This window comes from Oncorhynchus mykiss, chromosome 11 (genome assembly GCF_057628025.1).
Source record: "Oncorhynchus mykiss isolate SJ-2025 chromosome 11, ASM5762802v1, whole genome shotgun sequence".
NCBI classification, from domain to species: Eukaryota; Metazoa; Chordata; class Actinopteri; order Salmoniformes; family Salmonidae; genus Oncorhynchus; species Oncorhynchus mykiss.
In genome coordinates, this window is record NC_143032.1 from 41162151 (window position 1) to 41179814 (window position 17664).

At 39.5% G+C, this 17664-nt stretch overlaps 1 protein-coding gene and 1 long non-coding RNA gene across 3 annotated transcripts in view; one reads left to right on the top strand and one right to left on the bottom strand.

The window, feature by feature from the left end:
• The window catches only part of LOC110535681 (MAP kinase-activated protein kinase 5), a 36247-nt gene extending 27533 nt beyond the window's left edge, over positions 1–8714 (top strand). For both annotated transcript variants that reach the window (XM_021620846.3, XM_090189126.1), the window contains exon 14: positions 8171–8714. In XM_021620846.3, coding sequence (XP_021476521.1) covers positions 8171–8178 — 8 coding nt within the window. In that variant the 3' untranslated portion in view covers positions 8179–8714. The remainder of the gene's footprint in view (positions 1–8170) is intronic.
• Positions 8715–10212: 1498 nt separating this feature from the next.
• Positions 10213–14799, bottom strand: LOC110535682 (uncharacterized). The gene is made up of 3 exons (XR_002475293.3): positions 11879–14799; positions 11406–11710; positions 10213–10916 (listed from the first exon to the last, which is right to left on the bottom strand). It is a non-coding gene; the product is annotated as an uncharacterized LOC110535682 (long non-coding RNA).
• Positions 14800–17664: the final 2865 nt, after the last annotated feature.

Below are 17664 nucleotides of genomic sequence, written 5' to 3' on the forward strand. Positions count from 1 at the left end.
GTAAACAATTGTTGGAAAAATTACTTGTCATGCACAAAGTAGATGTCGTAACCGAATTGCCAAAACTATAGTTTAACAAGAAATTTGTGGAGTGGTTTAAAAATGAGTTTTAATGACTCCAACCTGAGTGTACGTAAACTTCCGACTTCAACTGTACATTTGAACCTTCCTATGGACTTAAGTCTTAGCCTTATTTGCGCATTTTGCCCCTTGCAGGAACTTACACTGAGGTGAATAACATTAGGAAATAAATCATTTAGATTTTCTCCTTAATCGATGTGCTGACTCCCTGTTTGGCCATGTAAATACGTCCTCTTACATTCAAGTGTATTGAGCAAGGGTTGGTTGCAATGTAAATGCATATTGTCAGACTGTTTTCCTCAATTCATATTTGATCAAAGCAATGACTGCAAGTGTGTGTTTGAGGCATATGAATCAATGCTGATGTTGTACCCCAAACTGCTGCCTACCCCTGCAATAACCTGTTGTGCATGGGAACAGCTGGAAAAGAGAGGCTAGTGATGTGTAGCCGAAGTAAGAAGCTAGATATTAGGCCATTCAGGCTAAATAGTTACCATTCAAAGTGCAAGAAAAAAAGTTAACAGATTATGAAATGGCAGATCCAGATCCATCCTGTGCTCTGTGGTCGCCGGGCATGCAAAGCTCCGCTATTGATTAGGCCTACGTTTTTAGACAAGACAATTATTATACCTGGGCTACAACAGTGAAAATCAAGTGAGTACACAATTGTCCATAGGCTGTAAACTGTAGTGATGTAGGCTAATTTGAATAACCGCTCAAACGTCCAGTTTTTGTTTCAGGCCGAAATAACTACTTAGGCATTACAGCCTAGGCCTGACTATGCAACTGTTTGGGTCTATTCTCAAAAGTTTAGAAGGTCCAGAAAGGTACATTAGCAGGCCACTCATAATGTATGTATTTTGTCAGGATGTATGTAGCCCAGTGTTAATATCAGCCTACTAGAGGAAAATATGGGCTTCTCTCCAACTCCCCGCTCGTTCTTAATGCTGTAGCCTATTTACATTCAGCAAGTAAGAGCAAGCGTCCATTTCTTGTTCAATAGGTTATTAGAAAGTTAAAGAAAATCAGTTGAATTAAGTGTCCAGCAAGCTTTTGTAGTCTGGCTTTTCCTGGAACTCCAGAAGATTTTAAGAGGAATAGCGGTGGCAGCAGAGAGGCCAGGTGTGTACTTGTGAAACAGAACAAAGACAGACCGGCTTTAGATGTAGCCTATAGCCTATTCAAGTTAGAAGCATATTAGCCCATAATTCATAAGCTCATTGTTAGGCGTAATACTGCAGTGGATATATCCAGTCAATTTACACAGCAGAAAAAGTTTATTAGATAACGAAGTCATAGGTAGCCTTACACTATGTACGCTCCCTTCCAGTCCCCGGGTACCAGCTCGAAAATCTACCCTATTTCAGTTTTTTAGGGACAAGAAACGTATCCTACCTAGGCTGCAACAACACAATGTAATGAAGAATGTTATTATTGTTAAGTGGGTACAAAACTCTAGTCTAGGGCTCCCGAGTGGCGCAGAGGTCTAAGGCACTATCTCAGTACTAGAGGCGTCACTACAGACACCCTGGTTCGAGTCCAGGCTGTATTACAACCGGCCGTGATTGGGAGTCCCATAGGGCGGCACACAATTGGCCCAGCGTCGTCCGAGTTTGTCCAGTGTAGACTGTCATTGTAAATAAGAATTTGTTCTTAACTGATTTGCCTAGTTAAATATATATATATATATATATATATATATATATATATCATTTGGATCAGTTATGGGGTTTTTCTCTGCAGTATAGCCTACAAGCTCCAGGCACATTAGCAGGCCATTAAGGTGGATTTTTTCTGGATGTATCTGTGAACAGAAATATGCTGAAGCAGGGATTTCTAGTGGCGCACATATGAATTATGATATTGCGTGAGCGCGGAGGAAGTTATATCCATAGTTTCCACATTTTTTGCTTCTTCGTATTAAAAGCATTTGAAAATTAGGTGACTACTTCTCAATCATTCTGATTGTGTTCTGATTGTGACATGTTGTAAAATGTCTCACAGCGTGAAATGCTGCTGTCAAATCTTGCCATAGGTTTTGGATGTGAATCAGATCTGGCCACTTCACTCGCCATTCAAGAACAGTCCAGTTCACAATTCCTGGGTGCTTTTTTTTTTCTTCTATCTCTGGAGTTGTGCTGCTGGAAGATGCACAACCTTCAATGGAGACCCAGTTCTTGGACACTGGGTTGAACATTGGACTACAAAACACCTAACAATCAGGCTGATTTCATGATGCCTTGTGCACTTTCAAGGCCAGCAGTACCAGATGCAACAACAGAATTACCAGACCTACCCATGTTTGATTGTAGAGAGGGTGTCAGTTAACACTGATCTGTATTGTCCACAGAACATTTTCCCCAGGATTTCTGGCTTGTTTAGGTGGTTTAAAAAAAATAAAGTTAAATCACGCTTTCTTGTCTCCTTCATCAGTGGGTTCTTCCTATGTCTACCAACGACCAAATGAAGCAGTCAAAGAAAAAAACACCCTCCAATCAATTATGGGTGAGGTTAGATAATACTGTGGGGTTGCTTTGCTGCCCCTGGTACTGGGTGCCTTGAATGTGTGCAAGACAGTAAATATTCAGATTTGGAGTGCAATGTTCAACCCAGTGCCAAAAAACTGTTGAAGATTGTGGGTCTTCCAACAGGACAACGACCCCAAACACACACAAAAAGCAGACTGGACTTTTCTTGAGTGGCCAGTGACGAGTCCAGATCTAAATCACATCCATAACCTATGGTGAAAGCTGAAAACAGCAGTTGGCAGTGGGCACCCTTCAAACATTGAAGAATTAGAGGAGTTTGCTGCTGCAGAGTGGGCCAAATTGTCATTAGAAAGATGCAGCAAGATCATTGATGGCTACAATAAGTATTTGTTGGCAGTTATCTTGGCCGAAGGCTGTGCAACCAAGTACTAGCTCCGGGGTGCCAATTTTGTCCATGCCATTTGTCTTTATTTTCCTCAGTTAAAATTGTAAACTTAAGTTCACAAAAATATATTTGGTTCTGCAATGCTGAAAATCCAATAGTGTGGAGACAGTTTTTTTTCATTTTCAACTTATTTGAGAAGAAATTGGGAATTATTTAAAAGTGCAAGGGTGCCAAAATATTTGTCTGCAACTGTACATATCTGCTGTAGATCCACAGATGCAGGCAGCCCCTATAGGCCTACATGTTGACCTCCTAGCTATACTGTATCTGTTTCTCAAATGGCACCCTATTCCCTACAGTTGAAGTCGGAAGTTTACATACACTTAGGTTGGAATCACTAAAACTCGTTTTTCAACCACTCCACACATTGTCAACAAAAAATCTATTGTTTTGGCAAGTCGGTTAGGACATCTATTTTGTGCATGACACAAGTAATTTTTCCAACAATTGTTTACAGACAGAGTGAATTATAAATGAAATAATCTGACAATTCCAGTGGGTCAGAAGTTTACATACACTAAGTTGACTATGCCTCAAACAGCTTGGAAAATTCCAGAAGATGTCATGGCTTTAGAAGCTTCTGATTGGCTAATTGAAATAATTTGAGTCAATTGGAGATGTACCTGTGGATGTATGTCAAGGCCTACCTTCAAACTCATTGCCTCTTTGCTTGACATCATGGGAAAATCAAAAGAAATCAGCGTAGACCTCCACAAGTCTGGTTCATCCTTGAGGGCAATTTCCAAATGCCTGAAGGTACCACGTTTATCTGTACAAACAATAGTACGCAAGTATAAACACCATGGGACCACGCAGCCATCATACCACTCATGAAGGAGACGTGTTCTGACTCCTAGAGATGAATGTACTTTGGTGCGAAAAGTGCAAATCAATTCCAGAACAACAGCAAAGGACCTTGTGAAGATACTGGAGGAAACAAGTACAAAAGTATCTGTATCCACAGTAAAACGAGTCCTATATCAACATAACCTGAATGGCCACTCAGCAAGGAAGAAACCGCCATAAAAAAGCTAGACTACGGTTTGCAACTGCACATGGGGACAAAGATTGTACTTTTTGGAGAAATGTCCTCTGGTCTGATGAAACAAAAATAGAAATGTTTGGCCATAATGACCATTATGTTTGGAGGAAAAAGGGGAGGTTTGCAAGCCAAAGAACACCGTCGCAACCGTGAAGCACGGGGGTGGCAGCATCATGCTGTGGGGGTGCTTTGCTGCAGGAGGGACTGGTGCACTTCACAAAATAGATGGTATTATGCGGATATATTGAAGCAACATCTCAAGACATCAGTCAGGAAGTTAAAGCTTGTTTGCAAATGGCTCTTCCAAATGGACAATGACCCCAAGCATACTTCCAAAGTTGTGGTAAAATGGCTTAAGGACAACAGTCCAGTATTGGAGTGGCCATCACAAAGCCCTGACCTCAATCCTATAGAACATTTGTGGGCAGAACTGAAAAGTGTGTGTGAGCAAGGAGGCCTACAAACCTGACTCAGTTACACCAGCTCTGTCAGGGGGAATGGGCCAAAATTTACCCAACTTATTATGGGAAGCTTGTGGAAGGCTACCCGAAAAGTTTGTCCCAAGTTAAACAATTTAAAGGCAATGCTACCAAATGCTAATTGAGTGTATGGAAACTTCTGACCCACTGGGAATGTGACGAAATAAATAAATGCTGAAATAAATCACTCTACTATTATTCTGACATTTCACATTCTTAAAATAAAGTGGTGAGCCTAACTGACCTAAGAGGGAATTTTTACGAGGATTAAATATCAGGATTTGTGAAAAACTGAGTTTAAATGTATTTGGCTAAGGTGTATGTAAAATTCCCGACTTAAACTGTATATAGTGCACTACTAAGGGCCTCATTTTATAAAGGTTGCATACTCACAAAATATGCCCCAAAATTAGCATTTGGCATTTATAAAAACTGTACTTGTCATGAGAATGTGTTTTATTCTCCCGTAAACTTTAGACCAAGCATTCGTACAGTTTCTAGTCATTGAAGTATAGTATTGCAACAAGGCAAAAGTACCCTAATAGCCCTGTGCAAATGGGAAATATGACTTACTCATAACAAAAAACCTGTAGCTAAAATATAATAACTTGCAATAATTTGCTGTTAGTGAGAAGAGCGAAAATCCATTTTCTTTGTATTCTATAATAATTAGAAATGCATTTCTTATTAATTTCATTTCATGATCATTGCAGAATAAATTCCTCACCTTTTCTGACTGATGGTTTTATACTTTTGAAATAGCCTATTGGCCTACAACAAGTAGCCAATAAGATACCATTCCTCCCATCTCATTTATTTGGACCCACTTAACAGCAGTAAATCGATAAGCTACCAGTATTTTGCCCTGTGCGATCCGATCCAAACACATGTTAACCGTAGAACCGTTTTCCATTGACGTTTGAAGGCTACGTCTGAATACTGTAATGTAAAACTTTGAGTAGCCTAGACAATATTTTAATTTAGAAACATAATACATATATCATAACCATTGCACCTTTTCTGACCATGAGTTCATATTCCTGAAGTAGCGATACAACAAATTAACATGCACATCTCTTATTTCATTGGGACTATTAGATGTGCATCCGAAAGGGAGTGCGGTTTATAACATACAGGTGAACAGACAGTTGATGTTTTGTATTGAAGTGTGTAGGCTACCACTCACTGTAAGTAGACCTACTGTAGTTGGGAAAAAAATCAGAGTAGACAGTGTTTCGAATTCGCGGGCAGTGCAGCATATTTAGGTTTGGTGAAAAAGTAAATGCAAAACATTGAATTCAAACGATCCAAAACTATTTGCAATTGTTTTTGTGTTTCAGAAACAGTCAAATACAGCAAATGTCACAAAAATATTTAACAATGCCAACACCAAAGACATTTGATCAAGTTTGCCTTTGATATTTCCTTTAGTTATACTGTCTTGGCCTAATTCCATTACTTCCAAAGTATACAGAAAACAATTGCATTATTGTCACTGTAAAATGTGAATAATGTGCGTTATTCGGCGGAGTTATAATGCTTGTAAACGCGTCTCATTTATAAAGGGAAACGTGTGTGTGTGTGTGTGTGTGACGTGAGTCAAATTTATGAATCTTAATGTTTTTGTACTTGCGCAGTATTTTCAGAAATAGCGCACGCAGATATCTAGGGTAAAATTTCACGCAACGGTTATAAATGAGACCCCAGAGGCCGATATAGTGCATTTTATAGGGAATAGGGTGCCATGTGAGAAACACTGTATATACAGTATCTCTCCCCTAACGAATTCAGCAGAGAAGGGCTATGGCTCTACCAAAACAATACCTTGCCTGTATTATTTATAATTAATCCTGACACCATGTTTTATTTTTTTGGTTTTCTCCTATGTAGCATTATGGAAGACCTGTATCAATTCGTATTCTTCTTTTCCTTTCTTTGTCCTCTGCCCTCTTGGGCATGTCATGAACATGCTGACTGACTACTTGTATTAAATTAATTATTTGCAACGATAAGATGTGTGTGTGATATTCAGGTCTCAGTGTTGCAATAGTGCATATATACAGTGCCTTCAGAAAGATATTCACACCCCTTGACTTTTTCCACATTTAGTTGTGTTACAGCCTGAATTTAAAATATATTATATTCAGATTTATCCTCACTGGCTTCTACACAATACTCCATAATGTCAAAGTGGAATTATGTTTAGAAATGTTTACTAATTAATTAAGCATGGACTCACTCTGTATGCAATAATATCGTTTACAAATATTACAAAACATGCATCATGTTTGCAACAAGACACTAAAGTAATACTGCAAAGAATGTGGCAAAGCAATTAACACTTTGTATTCAGGAGAAAAAGTTATGTTTGGGGCAAATCCAATACAACACATTACTGAGTATCACTCTCCATATTTTCAAGCATAATGGTGGCAGCATCATGTTATGGGTATGCTTGTAATCGTTAAGGATTAAAAAAATGGAATGGAGCTAAGCACAGCCAAAATCCTAGAGGAAAATGTGGTTCAGTCTGCTTTCCACCAAAAACTGGGAGATTAATTCACCTTTCAGCAGGACAATAACCCAAAACACAAACCCATATCTACCCAGGGGTTGCTTACCAAGAAGAATGAATGTTCCTGAGTGGCCAAGTTACAGTTTTGACTTAAATCTACTTGACAATCTATGGCCTGAAGATTGTTGTCTAGCAATGATCAATAGCTCATTAGATGTATTTTTAAGAATAATGGGAAAAGTTGCACAATCCAGGTGTGGAAAGCTCTTAGCGCCTTACCCAGAAAGACTCACTTATACAGTATATGGTAATTTTCAAATTTTCATACATTCGTAGAATGTTTGGGAATTACGTAGAGTAGCCCAAGGCATTTATGAAAATTCTATAGCAATGTAGAGTGGGAAAGCGGCCGTGCGTTTTGACAATTAAGACACTGCAGGAAATAAAACCTAAAAAACTAATCTCTCTCATCAAGTAAGGGCATCTACACAGATGGGTGTGCCATTGCCAATTAGGGCTACAGTAGGCCTTTATGCAAATAAGCCATTTGCCACAGGGGCCTGCCATCATTCACGTTGAACTGGACTGTGTTTACAGGCATTTGCAATAGTACAATTTTTGAACATTAGAACACATTCTCCAAATGCCACGAAATATACCTGAATGGATTTCTGGAAATATGTCAATACCATCTGAGTTCTATTACATTTGGGAACTTTATAGACCTATTGATCAAACAAACATGAAAAAGGAAACCGCACACTGCTCTTGGTAGTATCACTGATATTTAATAAGCTTACGTATTGAACAAACATGAAAAGGTAAGCTGTCTCTCGCTCAGTTATGCACATCAAGGGTTAGGGTTAGGACCGTCTGTCAAGACTCAAATGACTGCACGCATCCCGACTCCACACACAGTCTTTTCTCTCTCTCTCACACACCAATTGTTCAGTTTGCTCTCCAAAATCTATTTTGTTCTCGCAATCGCTTACCATAATTGTATAACGGGGACATTCTAGCCAATGAACATAGCCTATAGCAGTCTACTGAAATGCAATTGGTCAGATTTTTGGACCAATCACGGCTTGACTGCTCTCTAACCTGATTTTTTTTTAACAGCGAGATGAAAGGGGATGGTGAACGATGTCTGACAATAATAAAAAGTTAAGTTCGATAGTTTCTCTACTGAAAAACTATAACCAACTAGCAAGCTAATCAAATATGTCAATATTGAAGTAAGTAGTTATTTGTTTCTTCAGTTATTAAAGCAGGCTATTGAGGCATGCTGGGTCAACGTCTGCTAGCTAGCTAACTAACATTTAGCAAATGTTTAACCATTTGGTTTAACCAAAGCCAAAGTGGTTTCGTTTTCTATACGGTCTTTGGTTTAATTAAGAGCTTTGTACTTAAGTCGAGGAGGGGTTTAGTAGAGGAGGATGACTTGAAAGACCAGCATGACTGTGTGACAGAAGAGGGGGGAAATGCAGGATGAGAACAGACAGGGAAGACCCTCACTGGGGAAGAGATGTCAGGCTCTGAACCAAATAATAGCCAATATTGTAAACTGCTAACCATACTTTGAGATACAATCTGATTGTAATAAAGATGTGATAACTTTTAGTCTGTCAGTTTTTGAAGTTACAATAAATATGAATGACCTCAACTATTTCTCTCTCCATCCCTCTTTCCATGCAGGTCCACTGTCACTAATGTGTGGTGGTGAAGTTGTTTTCTACTCAGCAGACAGAGACAAAAGATTCAGGAATCCATTCTGTATCAAGTAGGTTACATTGGCTCTCCTCAATGCACAGCACTCTGGGGACTTCCTGTAGGTAACAAGGACATCCACCAATCACCTCAACCAATGTTCCCTCTAATTTTTATTTAACTTTTATTTAATTAGGCAAGTCAGTTAAGAACAAATTCTTATTTACAGCGACGGCCTAGGAACAGTGGGTTAACTGCCTTGTTCAGGGGCAGAACGACTGATTGTTTTACCTTGTCAGCTTGGGGATTCAATCTAGCAACCTTTCGGTTGCTGCGGTAAGCTGCGGTAGTGCGTGGGCGCGAAGAAATATCAGCACGTGCAGAGAAGCACAAGATATAAATTTAATTTCCACGTTAGTTAACACCTTACTGTGGGAATTGTGATTGAATCAACGCAATATTAGCCACTTTCAACTCCTCAACTGGCAGCTTCATTAAATAGTACCCACAAAACACCAGTCTCAATGTCAACAGTGAAGAGGCGACTCCGTTATGCTGGCCTTTGAGGCAGAGTTCCTCTGTCCAGTGTCAGTGTTATTTTGCCCATCTTAATCTCTTATTTTTATTGGCCAGTCTGCGATATGGCTTTTTCTTTGCAACTCTGCCTAAAAGGCCAGCATCCCGGAGTTGCCTTGTCCTCTTGCTCAGTTGTGCACCGGGGCCTCCCACTCCTCTTTCTATTCTGGTTAGAGACAGTTTGTGCTGTTCTGTGAAGGGAGTAGTACACAGCGTTGTATGAGATCTTCAGTTTCTTGACAATTTCTCGCATGGAATAGCCTTAATTTTGCAGAACAAGAATAGACTGACGAGTTCCAGAAGAAAGGTCTTTGTTTCTGGCCATTTTGAGCGTGTAATCGAACCCATAAATGCTGATGCTCCAGATACTCAACTAGTCTAAAGAAGGCCAGTTTTATTGCTGCTTTAATGAGCACAATAGTTTTCAGCTGTGCTAACAAAATTGCAAAAGGGTTTTCTAATGATCAATTAGCCTTTTAAAATGATAAACTTGGATTAGCTAACACAATGTGCCATTGGAACACAGGAGTGATGGTTGCTGATAATGGGCTTCTGTATGCCTATGTAGATATTCCATTAAACATCAGCCGTTTCCAGCTACAATAGTAATTTACAACATTAACAATGTCTACACTGGATTTCTGATCAATTTGATGTTATTTTAATGGACAAAAAAAATCTGCTTTCAAAAACAAGGACATTTCTAAGTGACCCCAAACTTTTGAACGGTAGTGTATATAGGACATGAAGCTGAGTTGAGATGATGGTTTTAGCAGTATTCGAGAAGTATGATCAGCAGAGGAGGTCTTATCATTGTATACCGTTGAGCTCATTCTTGCCTCTTATTTTAAAGGACAAATAATGATAAATTCCTGACACAAGTTTGAGACTTTTATTAGACTAATCTGAGGTGATCATTTCAGAAATATCTAGGTATGAGCCATAAAGCAGTGCTCTACATTGTATGTGCAACGTCTCCTCTGTGTCATGTATTTCTCTTATAATTACTACAGAAGCTATACACGAGCTTGATTAATGAGATATGAGACAATTGAGAATTTCATTTGTAAGCATTAATTTGCCATATTATTATGATTACCTGTTAAAAAATAAGAATAAACTGATACAGTTCAACAAATGTATTCAACAGTGATTCACTAACAGTATTCAACTTGATTATATTAACAATGCATCTCACTTTTCATTCCCAACACAGATTGGGTTCCATTGACTGTAAGAACGTAAATAAAATTAATATACAGCATATGCTCTTGTACCTGATTTAAAACATTAGGTAAACCCCAAAATAATATTGTAGAGATGAAAATAGCCAGTTGTCACCCACCAGATGTAGTGAACAAAAAGTCGAACCTACATGTGACACCAGTAAGCCCATAACAGTATGTTCTTAAATTCACCTTATTGCAAATATGAACATTGCACATTGTACACAAACAAAAATATTTTAGTAGTCACTACTCTGTATGTCCTGCTCTGGACCTTCACTTGTTGATGAATGCCTTCAGTTTTGCTTCATCGATTCCGGTCCAACCATCCAAGGTAGCACAACGCAAAATGTAGGCTGGAATAAAGTATGTAAAACATTTCATGAATATTTTGACAAATAACACGTGACAATTCTACTGAAGGACTCAGTATGCAAAACAGACACATCTTAAAAGGACATGGGCGAATTTGGTTTGTTTTAGGTGTATTTAACTTGATTTGTTCTGTTATAATCTCTACACGGCACAACCAGAAGAAGACTGGCCACCCCTCATAGCCTGGTTCCTCTCTAGGTTTCTTCCTAGGTTTTGGCCTTTCTAGGGAGTTTTTCCTAGCCAACATGCTTCAACACCTGCATTGTTTGCTGTTTGGGGTTTTAGGCTGGGTTTCTGTACAGCACTTTGAGATATCAGCTGATGTACGAAGGGCTATATAAATACATTTGATTTGACTTGATTGCAGTGATGAATTAGCAAATAATATACGTAAATCCTTTTCATTGAGAATCAATCCTATTTTGCTGTAAGCAGTTAACAAAGTAACCTAGCTTTGAGAAAATACTTACTTAGAATTCCGCTGACCTTTTTCCGGTTCGAGGACTAGCTTCCCTTCGGGGATCTTGCCATGGCGTCCAAAGGCAACTGAATTGACACATTCTTCCACTGAGACAAAATGGTCAAAAAGAAAATGAACAGACGCAAGCAATCTTGCTTAGATGCCTGATGGATGGCAGAACGATGAGAGGAACATGCCACTGTCAGGAAACAACTCTTGCTCGCCGGATGGCACCGATGGCCTTCTCTCCTGTAGCTAACAGTGTTTCTCCAATGATGTCAATGAGAGCGTGCAGCTCTCGGATCTGGACTGGGTCTGAGAGGAGACAATAGCACATACAGTACATTCATTATAATGTGTTCAAGGCCCAATCACTCTTCCAAAGGTAAACAAAACAGAAATGGGGTTGGAGAAGTTTTTAAAAATGATTTACAATTCAACTTCACAAAATGTAAGTTTGATAGGTGACATGATATTAATTACCTATTCTCAAAATTACTTCCTCCATCCTTCCCTTGTCACGGAGGATTTGTTCGACCTCGTCCCTACAACCATCACATGGCTGCCACGCGGCTGGTGCGTGCCGTCATACTGGAGCTGGTGCGTTCCATCCAGTGAGGGCTGGTGCGTGCACTTAGATTGGGAGTAGTGCCTTTCCTCAGCTACAGTGTGTTCTATGTGCAAAGGTACTATCTCACAACTCGATGAAATCTTCACTCTTGCACAGACATTTAGAAACAAAACATGCCAATTTGAAAAATTTGCCCCAGGTGTTTTTTGAGCAAGAATTGAAATGAATTTTGAGTAGTAAGACATGTATAAAAGCAACAGATACCATTAATAAGAAGGGGCTAGAAGTGTCTTATATGATGAGCTACCGAGTGGCTAGGACAGGCAGGCCCCATACTATTGTGGAGGACTTCATTCTTCCTGCTGCCGCAGATATGGCTGGGGGAAAAGGCCCAAAAAGACTATACAGACAATTACTTCATCAAACAACATTGTTTCACGACTCATCAGTGACATGGCAGGAGATGTTTTAAAACAATTACTGCTTCGCATACAAGCCAGTGAATGCTATGCGTTCCACCTGGATGAGTCAACAGACGTGGAGGGCCTGGCACAGCTCCTGGTATATGTCCGTTATGTTTATGAGGGGTCAATTAAGGAAGACATCCTCTTCTGCAAACCAGGACAACAGCAGAGGATATTTTTAAACTACTGGACAGCTTTGAGACATAAAATGGACTTTGGTGGTCAAGATGTGTTGGTATCTGTACTGATGGCGCAAAAGCCATGACAGGGAGACATAGTGGAGTGGTAACACTGCAGCAACTGCTTGCATGCGCGGGTACACTGCAGTATCCCCGAGAAGCTCTTGCTGCTGAAGGAATGCCTGACAGCTTGAAAGACGTTTTGGACACTACAGTGAAAATGGTTAACTTTGTTAAAGAAAGCCCCCTGAACTCTCGTGTATTTTCTGCACTATGCAATGATATGGGCAGCGACCATGTAACGCTTTTACAACATACAGAAGTGCGCTGGTTATCAAGGGGCAAAGTTTTGACATGTTTTTCTTATTTTATTGAGAGACGAGCTTAAAGTTCTTTACTGACAATTTTCACTTGTCTGACCGCTTGCATGATGACGAGTGTCTCACATGACTGGCCTATCTGGGTGTTTTTTTCTTGCCTGAATGATCAGAATCTAGGATTACAGGGACTCTCCGCAATTATTTTCAATGTTCGGGACGGAATTGAGGCTATGATTAAGAAGCTGGAGCTCTTCTCTGTCTGCATTAAGGACAAGGACAACACACAAGGACAACACACAGGTCTTTCCATCATTGTATGACTTTTTTGTGTGCAAATGAACTCAAGAATACAGACAATGTCAAATGTGATATAGCGAAGCACCTGAGTGAGTTGGGTGCGCAATTACACAGGTACTTTCCTGAAACGGATGACAAACAGCTGGATTTGTTATCCCTTTCATGCCCTGCCTCCAGTCCACTTACCGATATCTGAACAAGAGAGACTCATCGAAATTGCAACAAGCGGTTCTGTGAAAATTTAATTTAAATCAGAAGCCACTGCCAGATTCTGGATTGGGCTGTGCTCAGAGTAGCCTGCCGGGGCAAATTGCACTGTTAAGACACTGATGCCCTTTGCAACCATGTACCTATGTGAGAGTTGATTCTGGCCCTCACTAGCATGAAAACCTAATACAGGCACAGACTGTGGAAAATGATTTAAGACAGACTCTCCAATACAACCCAACATTGCAATGTTATGAGCATAATTTAAAGCACACCCTTTTCATTAACCTGTGGTGCATTATTCACAATTTTCGATGAACAAATAAGGTTTTATATGTAAGATGGTTAACCTGTTTTGGCTGCAATCCCGATACCGGCATCAATATGACAACTACCAGTGAAAATAGAGGGCGCCAAATTCAAACCACAGAAATCTCATAATTACAATTCCTAAAACATACATGTGTCTTATATCATTTTAAAGCTATTCTCGTTGTTAATCCCACCAAAGTGTCCGATTTCAAATAGGCTTTTCAGCGAAAGCACTACAAACGATTGTTAGGTCGTCACCAAACCACAATAAGCACAGCCATTTTCCAGCAAAATATAGCATTCACAAAAACCAGAAATAAAGAAAATTAAATCACTAACCTTGAATTATCTTCATCAGATGACACTCATAGGACTTCATGTTACACAATACATGCATGTTTTGTTTGATAAAGTTCATATAAAAAAAATGTGAGTTTACATTGGCGTATTAGATTCACTAGTTCCAAAAACATCAAGTGATTTTGCATAGCCACATCGATTCAACAGAAATACTCATCATAAATGTAGATGATAATATAAGTTATACACATGGAATTATAGATATACCTCTCCTTAATGCAACCGCTGTGTCAGATTTCAAAAAAAGTTTACGGAAAAAGAAATGCATGCAATAATCTGAGATGGCGCTCAAAAGTAAAAACACCACTGCCGCAAAGATGGCGTCAACATAAACAAGAAATGACATGATAAATATTCCCTTACCTTTGATCTACATCAGAAAACACTCCAGGAATCCCAGGTCCACAATAAATGCTTGTTTTGTTCGAAAATGTCTGTTATTTATGTCCAAATACCTTCTTTTGTTAGCGCGTTTGGTATACATATCCAAACTCTAATTCTGGTCACCGTTATATCGGACAAAAACTTCAAAAAGTGATATTACCGGTCGAAGAAACATTTCAAACTAAGTACAGAATCAATCATTAGGATGTTTTTAACATACAGTTTCAATAAAGTTCCAACCGGAGTATTCCTTCTTGTCTACGTGAGCAAAGGAACGCAAGTGACTACCATGAGGAAAAAGCGAGATCACAAAATGGCTGCTTGATGGACATCTGATATATTCTGCTCTCATTCACTCCCACAACAACATAGAAGCCTCATTATAATTTCTATTGATGGTTGACATCTAGTGGAACCCCTAGGCAGTGCAACAACATTCATTTCTCAAGGGGATTTCATTGGGGACTCTGGTGAATACATACATACAAGCTCAGATTTCTGACTTCCTGTTTTGATTTCAACTCAGGATTTTGCCTGCCAATATGAGTTCTGTTATACTCACAATCATTCAAACAGTTTTAGAAACAGAGTGTTTTCTATCCAATACTAATAATACTAATATGGAAATATTAGCAACTATGACTGAGGAGCAGGCCGTTTGACATGGGCACCTTTCATCCAAGCTACTCAATACTGCCCCTGCAGCCATAAAAAGTTAAGCAAAATTTCCCAAATTCCTGGGCTTAACTTCCCATGTAAAATTTCCGGAAAAATTCCAGAAATGTACCAGAAAGTTTCCGTCCCTTTGCCACCCTATTCCCGTACCCCTTAAAACATTCAACCTCCAGCTGCGTACCCAGTCTAGCACCAGGGTCAGCACACTCTCAAATGCTTTTTGCCATCATTGTAAGACTGCCATACACACACTATACAATGCACACTATACGAAAACATACTATACATTTATTAAACATAAGAATGAGTGTGAGTTGTCGTCTCAACCCGGCTAGTGGGAAGTGACAAAGAGGTCTTATAGGACCAGGGCACAAATCATTATTATTATTTATTTACATTCATCAAAAAGAGTTAGCTTATAACAGTGAACCTTTTTTTGTGGGATATAAATAAGGCAATCTTAGGTCTTGTGGCATAGTTTGGTTAAACTATCCCCAATTCAATGGAATTCTAACCCTCTGATTGCACAGTGAATTCTTCCATCACATGTGTATGTACTGCACTCTTCCATCACATGTTCAGCTGATTCTCAAGATCTTGCACACTAATGAGATGCTATTGAGCCCACACTACTACACTGTCTGAGCCAAGGACTACATGCTTTCTGATATGTTTTGATTACAGTACTGGGTGGGGTGAATATATTTTATATGACACATGATTTTTTTGTTTACTAGTAAATAGTAGCCTACATCAAAGTGTGTTTTAAATCATTTCTAACTTGTTAACAATTTCTGCTAGTTAGTTTTTGCTACCATGTGGGTTTTAGCTTGCTTGAGGAGTGTTAATTCACCTGTTTCTGTACATGTTTCATTTTAAAACATTTATCTTACAAATTAGTTGTTTAATCTAACTTCTTAACTATTTATCTCTATATGGAATTGTATTTGTTGTTTCTTTACACATATTTTTTCTAATCTTTACAGGAAAATGCCAATGGCACTATCTGATGTGTGGAGACATTTCACTGCAGCTAATGTAGAAGGAAAAGCTGTATACATTTGCAAATACTGTACCAAATCATATGTAAAGAATGCAACAAGGATGCAGAATCATCTGGCCAAGTGCATAAAGTTCCCTCAGCGCTCACTACAAGCAACCTCTGACAAAAGTCCCTCTACCTCTAATCGAGGTGAAAATTATGAATCGGATACATTATAGATAGCAACAGCTCATGGTCCTCCTGGAATCAGAAGTTTTTTTTTGACTCAATGGAGGAATGTAGTCAGAGAAATGCTGATGAATGTCTTCCTCGAGCTGTGTATGCAACTGGTTCACCTCTGATGCTCACAGGCAATGTGTATTGTGAGAGTTCTGAATGTTCTTTGCCCAGCATATACCCCTCCAACCAGACATGCTTTATCTACTCAATTGCTGGATGCAGAGTTCAACAGAGTTCAAGCAAATCATAGAGAAAGCAGACTGTATTGCAATCATCTCTGATGGGTAGTCGAATGTTCGTGGGCAAGGAATAATTAACTACATAATCTCTACCCCTCAACCAGTATTCTACAAGAGCACAGACACAAGGGACAACAGACACACCGGTCTCTACATTGTAGATGAGCTGAAGGCAGTCATCAATGACCTTGGACCACAGAAGGTAATTTTTCAACCCTTGTATTGGTCAGCCTGTTGCATGCTTTGGTGTGTGTGTCCCCAAACAAGGACCAGTTGCACTCTGAAGCGGCTGAATTCTGGAGATATACAGTGGAGAGAACAAGTATTTGATACACTGCCGATTTTGCAGGTTTTCCTACATACAAAGCATGTAGAGGTCTGTAATTTTTATCATAGGTACACTTCAACTGTGAGAGACGGAATCTGAAACAAAAATCCAGAAAATCAGATATGATTTTTAAGTAATTAATTTGCATTTTATTGCAAGACATAAGTATTTGATACATCAGAAAAGCAGAACTTAATATTTGGTACAGAAACCTGTGTTTGCAATACAGAGATCATACGTTTCCTGTAGTTCTTGACCAGGTTTGCACACACTGCAGCAGGGATTTTGGCCCACTCCTCCATACAGACCTTCTCCAGATCCTTCAGGTTTCGGGGCTGTCGCTGGGCAATATGGACTTTCAGCTCCCTCCAAAGATTTTCTATTGGGATCAGGTCTGGAGACTGGCTAGGCCACTCCAGGACCTTGAGATGCTTCTTACGGAGCCACTCCTTAGTTGCCCTGGCTGTGTGTTTCTGTTCGTTGTCATGCTGGAACACCCAGCCACGACCCATCTTCAACGCTCTTACTGAGGGAAGGAGGTTGTTGGCCAAGATCTCGCGATACATGGCCCCATCCATCCTCCCTCAATACAGTGCAGTCATCCTGTCCCCTTTGCAGAAAAGCATCCCGAAAAAATGATGTTTCCACCTCCATGCTTCACGGTTGGGATGGTGTTCTTGGGGTTCTACTCATCCTTCTTCTTCCTCCAAA